We start from the raw sequence: 13931 nt of genomic DNA on the forward strand, positions 1-13931 counted from the left end.
AATTTTGGATTCTCCTATGATGGTTGGTTTTTGGAAACTCCCATTAAGTAATGGGCATGTGCGTGTGTTCTGGTTAACTTTCCCAGAAAATGAACCCAGGGCATTTGGGGGCCAACCACGCTGGGCAGTGGGGCACAGAGCTGTGCTGGGGCAGGTGAGTGTAGGCTGGACATCACTTCACACACCCCAGAGCTGCCTCCCCCCGCCGGCTCCCTCCCTCCAGGCCTGCCTCCCCACCCCAGTGATCCCCTGGCATGGGGCTGCCTCCCTTTACAGACTGGGTGCTGACTGCCATCCACCTTTGTGCTCTGCTTGCTTGCTTTCTCTTTCTTTCCTACATGTTCTTGGTTTTCCAAATTCCTCAGACAAATACTGGTATTTTGGGACTTCTTAAAAAAATTTCTCAAGTGTTTTGGGATAAGTTCCAGGAGCTAGTTATAAACTAAACACATAGTTAAAAGAACAGAACTTAATCTGTGAACTTAGAAAGTAAGCAAATCTCCGAGCATACTTTCCCTGATTTGGAATCCTGGATGTTTTCTGATGTCGTGAAGAGGGCAATTGACTTAAAGAGTTGGCTCTTCCATCCCTGCCAGGAAGGAGACCGCATTCTCCCTGAGGTGCTCTGTGCCCTCCATGCACCTGAAACCTGAAGGACTTTCCTAGGATTTTTTTCTCCTGTTACGTTTGTTTTGTAGCTTCAAAATTTTGTTTCTCTGTCTCCAAACACTGGAGGCTGCAGCTCAGCCTCAACCTCAGGGCCCAGGGTGAGGCTCAGGCCAAGTCTCAGGGTTGTCTGTGCGCTCCGGGAAATCCGCCCACCCCGCCCTGCCTGCAGCCTTGCCCGGGAGGGGGGGAGAGTCCCTGCGGGCGGGGCTCCTGCAGACTGGGCCTCCCTTTTTGTGTGCAGGGGGAGCTGGTGACAGCTTCCAAGGCCATCATTGAGAAGGAGTACCAGCCCCACGTCATTGTGAGCACCACAGGCCCCAACCCCTTCAACACGCTCACCGACAGAGAGCTGGAGGAGTACCGCCGGGAGGTGGAGCGGAAGCAGAAGGGCCCCGAAGGTGAGTGTGCGCGGGTCCTGGGCATGTTGGCACGCTCAGCATGGGGGGTGCCTGAAGCGAGAGAAGGCGCGCTGCGAGTTCCTTTGTGCCCAAGTGGTGACTGGGGGTGATGAGGACAGTCACTTGTATGAAAGATCAGCCTTCTGTCTGGTTAAGACCTGAACGTTCTTCCGTGCACATTTCCTAGTTCCAGAGGATTAGAAGGGAAAACACACTTGTGAACGGTCGGCTTGGGAGGCACCTGCAGGCTGGCTATGTGGGAGACTGTGTCCGAGAGCCGGGCTGCTGTCTTTCCGCACAAACGCTGAGGGTCTTCCTGGGCAGGCCGTGATTGCAGGCCCGTGTGCCAGCGTGTCGACCGCTCTGGCGTCCCGAGTGAAGAGTGGCCGCGTGCGGGTGCAGCCCGTTCCTCTTGGTAACTGACTCACTGACCCAGGAGGTCATATTTTTGTAAAACACAATGGGACGATTTTCCATCAATGAGAATCAGTGAGTAAGAGCCAGAACCTCACAGAGGAGTTGGTTTCAAACTCTAGGTTTTGAAAAGTAGGTCCAAGAATTTTGAGAGCTAACATGAGAAGTCAGCCTCCCCCTGCTTCTGCTGTGAAGGCGCACTCTCCCTGAGCACCCTTGGTTGTTTACCAGGAACGCTCTGGGCACAGACACCCCCTCAACCAGGAGGCTCATGCTGCGTCCTCAGGGCCGTAAGGTCCAACCCTGGTCTTTGTACCGAAGCCTCCGATCCTAAGCAGGGACCACACGTCTTCCCCAGCTTGCTCCCCGGGAATCAGCCTTTGGAGTGGAAGTCCCACAGTGTTCCATAGCCCTGGGGCTGTGGAGGATCGTCCAGGGAATTATGTATTGCTCCTCATATAACCTCTGATTTGCCCCAATTTAGGTATTTCTTGGCCTTGTTTTAGACCAACTAACGCATTATGTAGATGCTGTTGAAATATAAGTTGTACCGAAAACTGTTGCTGAATTGTTTTCAGTGAGCGTTCCAGCATCACTGCTCGTCACTTTCTGTTAGCTGTGCATTAGGATTAAGACCTTGCACACATCGAATCAGAGTGAGCCTGGTGTTTCTGTCACATCGAGCTCTGCTTCTCATCGTCTCCCTTGAATGGTGTGCGCAGCCCCGCAGAGAGCTTTGCGCTGTCGCCGTAAGTCCCTGCCTCAGGGTGGCCTGTGGGCCTGAGCTCTTGGCCCTGTGGGCGGATCCCGGTTCCAGAGCGCGCACACGTGTGTGTCTGCCCTTCGGGTCCTCCCAGTGTCTGGGGATCTGGATTACAAGAAGATGGTTTTTGCGTCAGAGCACAAGACACACAGGGGTCTCCCTCCTCGTGAGGCTCCATGAGGAGGGATGATTCAGCCGTTGAGTGGATGGGGCAATTGTGACCGGGCTCTGTGATCACTGGGCTGTCTGCAGCGGGAGTGCCAGCCACGGGTGCTGCCAGGAGACCCCTGCCCGGGGCTGGCCGTCGGCATGGGGGATGCTGCACAGCAGCAGTTGCCGCAGGAGGAAGGAAGCAAACCGTGGGGCTCGGGCACCTTTCGTGGTTGAGGGAGCTCCTGGGAGATGGAAAGGCCTTTGTTCATAGACCTCTGGCTTCAGGAAGGTTGGCTGGTATCTCTAGGAGATCAGAGGCCTTGCCAGTTATAGCTGTTTGTTCAAAATATGAGACCTAGTGATACCAAGCTGTTAATATAAAAAGTTTAAATGAGAGGAGAATTAAGCAATTAGGATTAACATTGGTATGCATATTTCCCTAAATGAGAAGTAGCCTTGGAATTTTCTGGATCCTGGGTCCTAGTACCTGCAGTTTTTTCTCTGATCCTTATCAGCATATTTTATTTCAGAAAATAAAAATATAATTATCAGGTTTAAATTATTGGTAGAAAACATTCTGCATAAAACAATGAAAACCAGTGCAGTGCTCACGTGATATCCTTGAGGTGGCGACTAGGGTGAGGGTGCCTGGGACCCTGGGCTGCTTGGCTCAGCCGTGGGGCGGGGGGGGGCGCTCCTCACTGGAACACAGGTGGGGACACCCCGGGGGTCACCAGTCACCATGTGTCACAGTGTTGGCTCTGGCAGATTCAATCTGGAATAAGAATGGAAATCAATTTTGTATCCAGAGTTGGTTGAATCTTTGAGATTCAGATCCACACCAGTCACAATCGGCCTTCTTTGTCCCCTTGGAGAGATGAAGACAACGTGGCCATGAGCCCTCCTGGTCTCTTCGATGTACCCGAGAAAGAAGCTTCAGCCGTCCCCCTCAACGCAGCCAGATGGACAGGGCAGGAGGGCCTGCCTGCCTTTGAGGAGGGTGAAGGCTCACGATGTCTGAAGCTCTTTACTGTGTGCCTCTCACTTTCTGCCCATCTGCAGAGAATCTGGACGAGACCAGAGAACAGAAAGAAAAGAGTCCTCCAGAGCCCCCTGCTGCCCCGCACACCCCCCCCAGCACCCCTGTCAAGCTTGAGGAAGGTGAGCTCTGGGGTGGACGTGAGCGTGTGGCTGCCCCGCTGTGGGAGGGTGCATGGCCTTCTGTGGTCCGGTGTCCACCATGAGAGGTGGATTTTGTGTCCTGTCGAGTGGAGGGAGAGCACCGGGTGTCAGTAGCTGAACGGACCGTGGTGAAGGAGCGAGCATTTGCGTGGAAGCCAGCACGACACATGGTTCTGAACTGGCCCGCCTTTCTTGCTCCTGTTTTGGTTCTGTCCTGGGTCACTCGAGGCAACAGATTTGGTAGTGAGACATCAGGACAAGGTGGGAGGGCAGACTTGGGGGATCGGATCCCACCTTCGTTTATGATGTCAGTTTTGCCTACTGCTTATGCATTTCTCAAACCTTACTGTGTCCAGATCACCCCTCTGGAAACGTCTTCTGTTGTGTCTGGGCTGCAGGACCTCGTGTGCCCTGCCGTAGTAGTCAGTCCATGCAGCGTGCTGGCCTCCACTGGCCTCTCAGACCACCCACTGCGTGTCTGTCCCTTGGTCCTACATGTCGTGCTTCCCGTGCCTGTGGGGAGCCCGTGGCTCGCCTTCCTCCCCCCGTTTGTCCCCAAGAATGGCTCAGCCATTCTCCTTCTATAACCCAGTGGCTGTGACTGAATGCCTAGATTCTCTCCCTGTGCTTTTCTCTTCCTGTGGCTGCGTTACAAACAGGAGTTGGATGTGCTAAAGAGTACCTGTTACCATAGTAAGTACCGCCCGCGTCTGGCCCTCTGCCGTTTAACCAGTGGTCCCTGTGCTTTGCCTCATTCTCCTGCTTCTTTGTTGCTTACTGAGTTCTGTTCTCTGTTTATTCAAAATAAAAATAGAGTCCCCCCCCCCCCCCGCTCCGCTTTTTTTGTACTCAGTTCCTCCCACCCAGGCAGTGGCATCTTGGCAGGGACTCCGTGGTTGGAGAGCTAGGTGGGGACCCCCGGGGACCGAGGCGGTGCTGCTCAGGGCCCTGTGGGTCTCGGGAGTTCCAGAGCCGTCACGTGGTCCTGCTCAGCTTGTGATTGCTCGGCGGCATCAGACACACACCAGACTAGGTTCAGGCAGGGGGAGGATTTTGCCTCGTGCTGCATGCCAGTGGCTTCTGTTGGGATCTTGGCTTAAGCTGAGCGCTTAAGCCTAATTGGGGATGGGGCAGGAGACTGGTGCTGTTTTTAATGTGGTATTTGGTCACATGGTAAAGTTCCCCAGAGGCACCCACAGGCCACCTCTGCATGCTCTGCAGGGTGAACGCTAACTTCCTCCTGTCCCCCTGAGTAAGGACATTTAATTGTCCCAGGACTGAAGGTGGCCCAGGGGCCAGCCGGGGCAGCCCCAGCCTCCCAGAGCCGAAGTGCTAAGCGTTTGGGGCCCGGAGCCTCCCGCGGCCGCACCTCACCCACACTCAGCTCTGAGTCCCCCCTGACGCGGGGCTTGGCTTCTCTGTACTAAATGGTTTAGTGTTGCCTAAGCAGCAAGTCGCTTGTAACTCTGTAGGATGTTATAAAACTCTACAAAACTGGTTTCCCCCCGGTCAGAGTCCGCATAGAGATCTGATGATGGGACCTTCCCCGGACACCCACTCTCGGGCTGTGTTCTCTATAGCGAGTTACCTTTTGCCCTTTCATGTTCCCATGTTTGAATGCTAAAGCTGGCCTGGTTTTTGCCCCTGTCCCTTACCTTACAGTTCTGTTCTTTTCCTTCGTTCTCCAGCCTACAATGGCTTTATTTTGTTTGATGTTGATAGTGCCCATGGGGTCTGGGAGTTAACCACGGTTTTCCATGGTTTTCTTCTTGGGGGAGACCAGGTGTTGTGGACCCAAATTTAGGCCTAAATACTACTAATATGTGCCCTTAGGGTTCTAGAACAAGCTCCTGTTGGGAGTGTTAAACGTGGAACATGGTCCTAGTGCAGTGCCGTCAGCTCGCCCAGCTCTCTGACTGGGGCCCGGGGTCCCAGGACCGCGTCTGGGTCTGTCAGCACACTGTCCACGAGGAGGAGCTGAACCCCCCATCCCCAACCCCCGGCGACGTTGCGTCTCCATTTTGTATCCTGAGCCATATCCAGCCTTAAAGTAGAGTAGACCTGATTAAAAGTTTCTTGTTTGCGTGTCGCTAAAAGCCCCTAGAGCCCAGCCTCGCAGCCATCTTGGTGCGGGGAGCTGCCTCTCTCGGGGCGCCCCGCTCAGGTCCGGTGGCTGCTCTTCAGCCCTGTCTCTCGTCCCCTGCCCACCAGACCTGCCGCAGGAGCCCACCTCCGGAGAGGACAGTGATGCTGCCACCTTTAAGCCGACTCTCCCCGACCTGTCCCCTGATGAGCCTTCAGAAGCGCTCGGCTTCCCCACACTGGAGGAGGAGGAGGAGGGGGAGGAGGGGCTCGGTGAAGCCCACGAGCCTCCCGGCCCCGCCAGGTCCCCTGTGGCGGCCAGCCCCGAGCCAGCCTCCGCCCAGGTGCTGGAAGAGGCCACCTCCCCAGCTGCCGAGGAGGGGGCTGCCGTGGACCCTGGCAGCGATGGGTCTCCGGGCAAGTCCCCTTCCAAGAAGAAGAAGAAATTCCGCACCCCCTCCTTTCTGAAGAAGAGCAAGAAGAGGAGTGACTCCTGAAGGCCCGTCCCTCACACACCGAAGCCACCAGACTGCCCCCGGTTGTGTCTCGTGTCCTGTCTTCCTGTGTCATGGAATGCAAAAAGCCCATCCCTCCTCATAGCTAAAGCTCCCCTCATGGCGTGACCAAACCCCCACGTAGACCGGCGCTAACCTCGTGTGCGTGTGCAGCGGGCCTCAGCCTCGGGGGCTGGGGGAGACACGTTTCCGCGGCCCCTCTGCCTCTGCCCGCCCTGCCTGGACTGGCACCCTGCAGGTGCGCTCCCCCCGGGGGCGGGCCGTCCTGGTTCTGGCTGGGCAGTTGGAGGCCCCGGTGGCTCTGGCCTTGCCCTCCCCTCTCCTCCTGGGGTGCAGTCCCCCATGCTGTGTGTCTGCTAGGCTCCCCTTCACCCCCACGTGGCAGGTGACTGAGTCAGACTTGGAGCTTTCTGCTGGCATTACCTGCTCCGCGATCTCACTTGGGTCGTAGTTACAGAACCTGTCCTGGGCGAGTACTGCTGTGCCCGCCGGCGGCCCCGGGCACCCTGACGGCCTGTGAGAGCCAGGGACCCAGCAGCCGAGGGGCCTGCGTACACCCCACGTGCCCTGTGCATGGTCTGATGGCCCTGAGCCCAGAAACGGGGTTCAGAGGCCCCCACATTCTTACTGGGGTCTCCAGATTCCTGTCATAGAGAAGATACATTAAGAGGGGGAAGAGTCCTTTCTAGAATTTTCCTTCAGCAGGTTTGCAATTCACCCTCCATGTTTGACCATGAACAGGAACAGGCCACTTCTTGCTTTAGTTTTCTCGCTCTGCCTCTGCACAGCACAGTAGAGTGTAGGCCACTGGAACTGGGAAAGGGTTGCCTCTTTAACGCAGCCTGAAAGATGCCTGGTTTTGGTAAAAGGTAACTCAAGGTAGAAGGGCACGCAGCGGTCCCTCCCTAACTTCTCACACTAGTCCTTTGTGGAGCCAGGCCTGGCTCTCCTTGTGGGACATCATAAATTTTCATTCAGATTCCTGAAAAATCACGTGCAGCTGCTTAGCAGGAACTAGTGGGGGACCCATTCCAGGGGCTGCCCGGTGCCGACCTGGCTGGGTGCCGGCTCGCCTCCTCCCCGGAAAGCGGGGAGGGGTTCCTGGTGGACCTGGTGCCAGAGCCGGGCCGGGGTCCCACACGCCTGACCCCAAGCAGGACCTGAGGCTGGCTGCATGGCGCTGACAGCTGCTTCAAGCTTCTGGAGACTTGCTTTCTCCAGCGTGTCGTTTTGTCGCCGCGGTGGTGTTCGGGTTCTCCGCCCTCGCCCTGCCCTCCAGTTAACCACCGACGCTAGCCCTTCCTTTTGTCCCACGTATGCAGTGACTCTCATTTCACTTTTGTAGTTTATTTTAACTCTTTGTATCACAACATGAAGTTTAGTCGTATATATGGACACAGGCTTGGGAGGATGGGTCCTGCGTCCTTCACTGTAACATGTTTTACTCACAAATAAAATTCTTTAAGCAGTTTCCTTGTCTAAACGTGGGAAGCAGTTTTACACTTCAGTTCCTTTCGTTTGCTCCTTGGATCCCAAAGAGGTCCCCAAGTTTTTTTTTAAGATTTATTTGAGAGACAGTGTGGGCGTGTGGGGGGGGTGGAGGGGCAAAGGGAGAGAGTATCTCTAGCAGCCTCTGCCCGCCCCCTAGCGCAGAGCCCCACAAAAGGGGCAGATTCCGTGACCCTGAGATCATGGCCGGAGCTGAAATCAGGAGTCGGACGCCCAACCAACGGAGCCCCCCCCGGCGCCCCCCAAGTGCTTTATTTCTTGATCACACACTGTTGCTTTGCACTGGGGAGGACCCTTTAGCCACAGGCTGGGGCGGGACGTGTGATGGGGAGAACGTGGCACAGGGGCCTCTCCTCCCTGGTCGGCCAGGGTGCAGGGCACAGCCTGGAGGGCCCTGCGTCCACGTTCTGTCCTCAGCCTTGTGCAGAATGGCAGCCGGCTCGGGAAGAGCCTGGGACACTTCTGCTCAGTGCAGCTCTAAGAGCCTTCAGCTTAAGTTGCTGCTTCTGGCGCCTGGGGGTGGGGGGTGGCGAGGCACAGCGGTGTACTGGAGAGAGGCACTGGATATAAAATAGCTGCTTTATTTTGTCATTCAGAGGCCTGGCTGACACCGTGTGTCACAGAAGCCAACAGAAAGCCTGGAAGGGTTTGGAGTCACTGCCCCCAGCCTCACAGGGCCGTCCACACCTAGGGAGGGGCCGGGAGTGTCTCGGGCCCTCTGGGGCTGCAGGCCGTGAGCCGTCCTGGGCTGGGCCCGGGACGGGGGGGGGGGGGGGGGGGGGGCGGCAGGCCCGGGCCCCCCCTCTCTCCCCCCCCCCTCCCCCAGTTCGGGGCGGGGCTGGCTCGGCTACTCGGCCTTGAGCGCGTGGGCTGGAGGCCTCAGATTCCACAGGAGCAGGAAGGGGAGCAGGAAGAGGCCGGAGCACACGGTGAAGCAGATCCTGGCCCCTGCCAGCCAGTACACTGTGGAGAGAGAGCCTGAGCGGTGGCGCGGGCCCACCCCGTCCTTGCCGCCCCTTGGCCCCAGGATGGCAGCAGCGGCGCGCCCCCCGCTGTAGGCCAGTAGCCCCCAGGCCTGGCCCGGCCACCTTGGGGCCCTCACCTGAGGCGGCCACCATGGGTCCCACCGCCCTGGCCAGGGCGCCCAGGCTCCGCAGGGTGCCCATGATTGTGCCCTTCTGCCCTGGCGAGCCTTGGGGGGGAGAAGGGGAGGAGGAGGCCATCAGGTGCCTGCAGGCCTCCTCCCACCTGGAGGACCTCCAGCAACGGAAAGGCATCTCACCATAGTTGGCAACCACAGAGGACAGGCAGGGCACCACGACCGCGGCAGCTGGTGGGAGACACCAGGGGGCGCTGTGACCCCGGGTTCCTGGCTCCCTGCCGCGCCCACCCTGGCCCTGGGAGGACCCACTCACCGAAGGAGTACAGCAGCAACCCCAAGCCCAGCACAGGCAGCGTGAGCCCCCAGCCGATGAGGAGGAAGGCGGGGGCGAGCAGCAAGATGGCCTGCGGGGGGCACGGCGGGGCTCAGGACCCACCGCTGCTGGTGCCGGCGGGGCTCAGGACCCACCGCTGCTGGTGCCGGCGGGGCTCAGGACCCACCCCTGCTGGTGCCGGCGGGGCTCAGGACCCACCCCTGCTGGTGCCGGCGGGGCTCAGGACCCACCCCTGCTGGTGCCGGCGGGGCTCAGGACCCACCGCTGCTGGTGCCGGCGGGGCTCAGGACCCACCGCTGCTGGTGCCGGCGGGGCTCAGGGCACAGCCTGCCCCCCTTTACCGCCCGCTTCCCAGGGGGGGGGGGCCCCATACCCGCTTCACAGCTGCAGTCTCCCTGCCAGGGCTGATTCTCCGCGCGTAGGCACCTTGCACGGTGGCCATGGTGAGGCCGATGAAGAAAAACATCTTTCCTTGCTGCAGGCTGGGGGCGGGGGAAGCTGTGAGTGCCTCGCCCCTGCTCCCCGCGGCCAAGCCAGGGAGCCAGGGTGACAGCCGGTTCTCCACGGCCTGCCGTGTGCCAGGGTGGGAGTCAGCCCTGAACCCGGGGAGGGGGGTCAGGCCAGGCTCCGCAAGGGGCCTACCTGCTGAACTGGAAGCGCTGGTGGGCAAGGAAGCTCAGGGTGTACTCCAGGCCCGAGAAGAGGAAGAGGTAGAGGAAATACACCAGGCCCAGGCGGCGAAGGCTCCCAAGCCCTGGGGAGCAGTGGGGAAGGGGCTGACGATAGCTGGGGGAGGCCTGGGCAGCTGGAAGCAGCCACGGTCCCATCCTCGAGAGGGGAGCGGCTCCTTACCGTCTCCAGCAGGTGGATCCTGGCTGCGGGCCACGGCCGAGAAACGGAGCAAGGCCAGGGGGCTGAGCAGATCCGCAGTGGCTCGAAACCCGGGGGCGATGGAGGGTGCCTGGGGCAGGGGCAGGACTGGAGGGGCCTGCCAGGCAGCTGGGGAGGGGCATGACCTGAACCTGCCCTGGCCTCCAGTTCTCCTGCCAGGCCCTAGAGGCCGGGGCACCAGGAGAGGACAGTCCAGCCTCCCCTGGCATCCCCGCACGCCCACAGAACTGAGCCCCCAGCCCCGGGACCTCTCATTGGTTTCTTCCCGGGTGCCCCCCTTACCCGCTTCTCTGGGGGCAGGGTCTCCGGCAGGAAGCAGAAAATAAACAGCAGGTCGGAGGCAGCGAAGAGCAGGGCGAGCCAGGGTACCGTCTCCACGGGCAGGGAGGCACCCAGCATGGGGCCCAGGGTGAAGCCCAGGGAGAAGGCCACCCCGATGACTGCCTGGGGAGAAGACCGCCTGAGCCGGGCAGGAAGACCCCAGCCAAGGAATCCGCAGCCGCTCATCCCCCATCGCCTGCACGCACCATGCCTCGGCCGCGGGCGGAAGGTGAGCCCAGGTCAGCTATGATGGCGGTGGAGAGGCTGACATTCCCCTTGCTGATGCCCCCAATCACCCTGGAGACCAGGAAGGCTGCGAAGCTCCTCGAAGCAGCCCACACAGCGTACGAGGTGGCCAGACCTGCCTGCCTCGGGGTGGGGTCCACAGGGCAGGTATGGTCACCCGAGGCCACGAGGGGCCCAGAGTTGGGCCGACAAACCCAGGTAACACCCTTGGGGCCTGGCCCTGTTCTGGAGCATCAAGGTCTACTTGTGTTCCCGATGTCCGCACAGGTGGCAGGGGCAGCTCTGGGAAAGCCTGGCTGGGCCACGGGAGCCACCACCCCCTCAAGCACCCCACCCCGGGGACAATGAGGGGCTCACAGCCAACCCCCTTCCCCCCCAGAGGGCTGCCGGGCGGGCGAGAGGAAGCCGCACATTCCCTCGCCTCGGGAGCCCCGTACCAGGGACAGCAGCATCACCGGGCGCCTCCCCAGACAGTCCGAGACCGCCCCCGTGAGCGGTGCCAAGAGGAACTGCAGGAAGGAGAAGACCGAGCCAATCAGACCTGGAGGAGACAGAGGTTTTGGTCACCACGACTCCATCTGTCCCCAAGGGTCTGATCGCGCCGGGTGGGTGCTGCACTCCCCAGCCCTGGGCCTCCGGCTGAGGCGCCCTGACCACCAGTGGACGCTGCACTTGGAGAGGGGCAGACAGCGCCCAGGAGCAGGAAGGCGGGGACAAGGGCTGGGGTTGACTGGAGTCCAGACCCGGTCACAGGGGCCCGGCATGGGGCCGGCGGCCATACCTCCGAACAGGACACTGTTGTACCTCTTCTCGGCCGGCATCCTGATCGCTGCGGCAAACCAGTCCACACCTCGCTGCCACGAGCCATAGAGGGGGTCCTGAGGAACGCGCAAGTGTGACAAGGGTGGGGGGCGTGGGCAGCCATCCGGGGGGAGTCAGGGCGCCTCTGGACAGGGACATGGGGGCGGTCTCACGTGGGCACGGCCGTGGCTCTCCAGCAGCCCTGGTAGCAGGGGCAGGAGCAGAGTGAAGGCCAGGAGGTCCAGCAGGAGGCCGAGGAAGACCACAGTGATCACGCGCGTCTCCTGCGCCGTCTGTTGGCGGATGGGTGGGCGCGGGGTGCAGCTCCCTCCGGCTCCCCAGCCCATGATCCCGCCTGGCTGAGAGTGGGGCAGGTCTGCATGAGGCCACCTCTGGGTACCCGAGCGCCGGATGCCTACCCTACACAGGGGTCCCTCTGCGCCCTCCCCCCGACCCCGGGTGCAGGAAACTCCGGCGGCGGGGTTGCGCCAAGAAACCGCAGCCACTGATGCCAACCGTCGCCAGGGGCCGGATGGGGACATCGCGGTCCCGGGCACCATCCCACCCCACGCGGCCACCCCACGTCCTCGTGAGGAGCGGGCGGGGAAACCGAGGCCCCGGCGCCGTCCCTGCGGCCCGAACACGATCCCCGCCCCGGGCCCCGGCCCCCGCCCCCCCGATCTCCGCCGCCCCCCCCCCCCCGCCTCGCCCGGAATCCCAGACCTGGCCCCCACCCGGGACCCCGCCCCGCCCCGGTCCGCATCCTGGGCGGGGCGGTGGGGCGCGCACTGGGCGCGGGAGCAGCCCCGCCCTGCACTTGCCGCGGCCGCGCGCTCGGGTTGGACGGACGGACACGGACACACGGACAGATGGACGGATGCGGAATGGACGGCCCGGCCCGCTGCCAGGGGCGGGGCGCACGCCGACCACGCCCCCGCCCCGCCCCGGAAGTGTGGACGACGGCCTGCTTCCTCTTCCGGCCGGCGGGCGCGGAGTGCGGGTTGGTCTTGAGGAGCCGCGGGCCGTCGTCCTGCAGGGCCGCCGCGGGGTCGCACCGCAGGCGGGCGCCGGGGTCCCTTCCCGCGGTCCAGCCGCACTCGCGGAGCGCAGGTGGTGCGGGGCGCTGCACCCTGGAGGGCCGAGTGGTGCGGGGGCCGGCCTCGACCCTCTCCGGCCCGCGGCTGTGACCGCGCGCATTTGGGCCCCGGGCCCCGGGCCAGCGGGCGGAGGCGGAGGCGGAGGCGGAGGGGGCCCGCCGCTGGCCGCTCCTGCTGCCGGCCTGGCCCCGCGCCGCGGAGGCCCTCATCTGCTCCCGCCCCGCCCCCTCCCACCTCCTGGCGTCCAGGGCTCCCGAGACTCTGGCCAACCCTAACCAGAAAGTAACGGGAAGTTTGGTAGACGTGGTGAGGCTTCCGGGTTGGTGTGTGTGCACAGCCCGCCCGGTCACCTTGGCACTCGTACCCCCTCTTTACACCGTATTAAAATCCCAAATACCGATAATCGCAGTCACACTCTACTTGATGGCGGCAAGGAGTCAACCTCTAACGCAAACCCGTCAGCTTTCTCCAAAGGACACGTCTGGGTCGTGTTCATTGTCTTCCAGCTGAGCCACGCTGCCCCTGCGGCAGCCTGCGGCCTCCATGCCTGAGGCTTCGGCCCCGTTCACTTCCTTAGACGGTGGGGGTGGCGGCAGAAGGGCAGAGCTGGGAATCCGCACGCAGAGCTCATCGGAACCGCTCAGAACAGCCCTCCCCCCGGGCCAGGTGGGTCCCAGGGGGTTTCATACCTTCTTCCACAACTCGTTCTATATACTCCCCTCTGCAGGGGGCAGAGGCAGGGCTGTGATGCACCAGCCACACAGATACATGGCCAAGACGTACGTCTGGAGTGGGGTTGGGGAGAGGCCCAGGGCGGGCAGAGTGGGCTATGTTCCAGGGATACTGATCCAGAGCTGGGGCGTTACGGGCTAGTCGTGGGCACATGCCATCCCCATGGGACTGAAGAGCAAGGCCTCAGCCCAAGAACCCAGCACCTGACTTGGTCCCATTGTCCTGGGCCCAGGGACTTGGTGAATTAAGGTAGCAACAGCTGTGTAACAGCACAGGCTGTGTGGGAACAGCAGGCCAGGCCTCCCCAGCCGAGGGGAGTGTGACAGGGCCTGTGGGTTTGGGAAGCCACACACCAGGCAAGCGGGTCTCCGACGAGCCTAGGGGAAGCTGGCTGAGTGTTCCCGCGTCTCATGCCCAAGCCCAAGGCTGCTCTGGGCAAGCATAGCTTGAGTTCCACGCACCCGCAGGGATACTCTGGCCCCACGCTCTCCATCCTGACTTCCAACACCCCCCAACTCGTCCAAGACCAAACTCCCCATTCTCCCCACCACCATCAGGTCACCCTCTCCCTCGGCCCCCACATCCGTTCTGGCCAGGTCTCCGATCCCTCTGTGGTCCCTGCTGTGGCTGGCCGCGTGACCTCAGGGACCGGCTGCTCGGCACAGGCACTGGGGCCACCATGCAGGGCCGGTCAGTGTGCCACAGGCTGTGTGACGTCAGCC

At 61.4% G+C, this 13931-nt stretch overlaps 2 protein-coding genes across 21 annotated transcripts in view; one reads left to right on the plus strand and one right to left on the minus strand.

The window, feature by feature from the left end:
* Positions 1–7647, plus strand: part of ADD1 (adducin 1) — a 48729-nt gene extending 41082 nt beyond the window's left edge. For 4 of the 10 annotated variants that reach the window (XM_073891329.1, XM_073891330.1, XM_025887654.2 and 1 more), the window contains 3 exons: positions 911–1067; positions 3460–3558; positions 5791–7647. In XM_073891329.1, coding sequence (XP_073747430.1) covers positions 911–1067; positions 3460–3558; positions 5791–6158 — 624 coding nt within the window. In that variant the 3' untranslated portion in view covers positions 6159–7647. The other 6 variants (XM_073891332.1, XM_073891334.1, XM_073891335.1 and 3 more) reach the window with 3 other exon arrangements.
* A 599-nt stretch (positions 7648–8246) lies between these two features.
* Positions 8247–12341, minus strand: MFSD10 (major facilitator superfamily domain containing 10). Of its 11 annotated transcripts, none has more exons than XM_025887286.2 (13): positions 12202–12341; positions 11554–11739; positions 11361–11457; positions 11017–11120; positions 10540–10698; positions 10295–10452; positions 9974–10120; positions 9764–9875; positions 9495–9603; positions 9101–9191; positions 8968–9015; positions 8788–8877; positions 8247–8648 (listed from the first exon to the last, which is right to left on the minus strand). In XM_025887286.2, the coding sequence occupies exons 2-13, from the start codon at positions 11725–11727 to the stop codon at positions 8303–8305; spliced, it is 1635 nt and encodes a 544-aa protein (XP_025743071.1). In that variant the 5' UTR covers positions 11728–11739; positions 12202–12341; the 3' UTR covers positions 8247–8302. The 11 variants fall into 11 exon arrangements, with proteins under 11 accessions (XP_025743071.1, XP_025743072.1, XP_073747442.1 ...); XM_025887287.2 differs by having other exon boundaries at positions 11554–11735; positions 12202–12335; XM_073891341.1 differs by having other exon boundaries at positions 11554–11735; positions 12198–12311.
* Between the last annotated feature and the right edge of the window lie 1590 nt (positions 12342–13931).

Source organism: Callorhinus ursinus, unplaced genomic scaffold, assembly GCF_003265705.2.
Source record: "Callorhinus ursinus isolate GAN/ISIS: 27379988/994484 unplaced genomic scaffold, GSC_fseal_2.0 scaffold4, whole genome shotgun sequence".
Taxonomy (NCBI): domain Eukaryota; kingdom Metazoa; phylum Chordata; class Mammalia; order Carnivora; family Otariidae; genus Callorhinus; species Callorhinus ursinus.

Coding starts and splice junctions, on each gene's coding strand:
- MFSD10 (XM_073891337.1), bottom strand. CDS start 11,940: ATGGTGCCCGGGACCGCGATGTCCCCATCCGGCCCCTGGCGACGGTTG. Junction 9,604..9,763: donor CAGCGCTTCCAGTTCAGCAG/GTAGGCCCCTTG, acceptor CCCCGCCCCCAG/CCTGCAGCAAGGAAAGATGT. Junction 8,649..8,787: donor ACCCATGGTGGCCGCCTCAG/GTGAGGGCCCCA, acceptor CTCTCTCCACAG/TGTACTGGCTGGCAGGGGCC.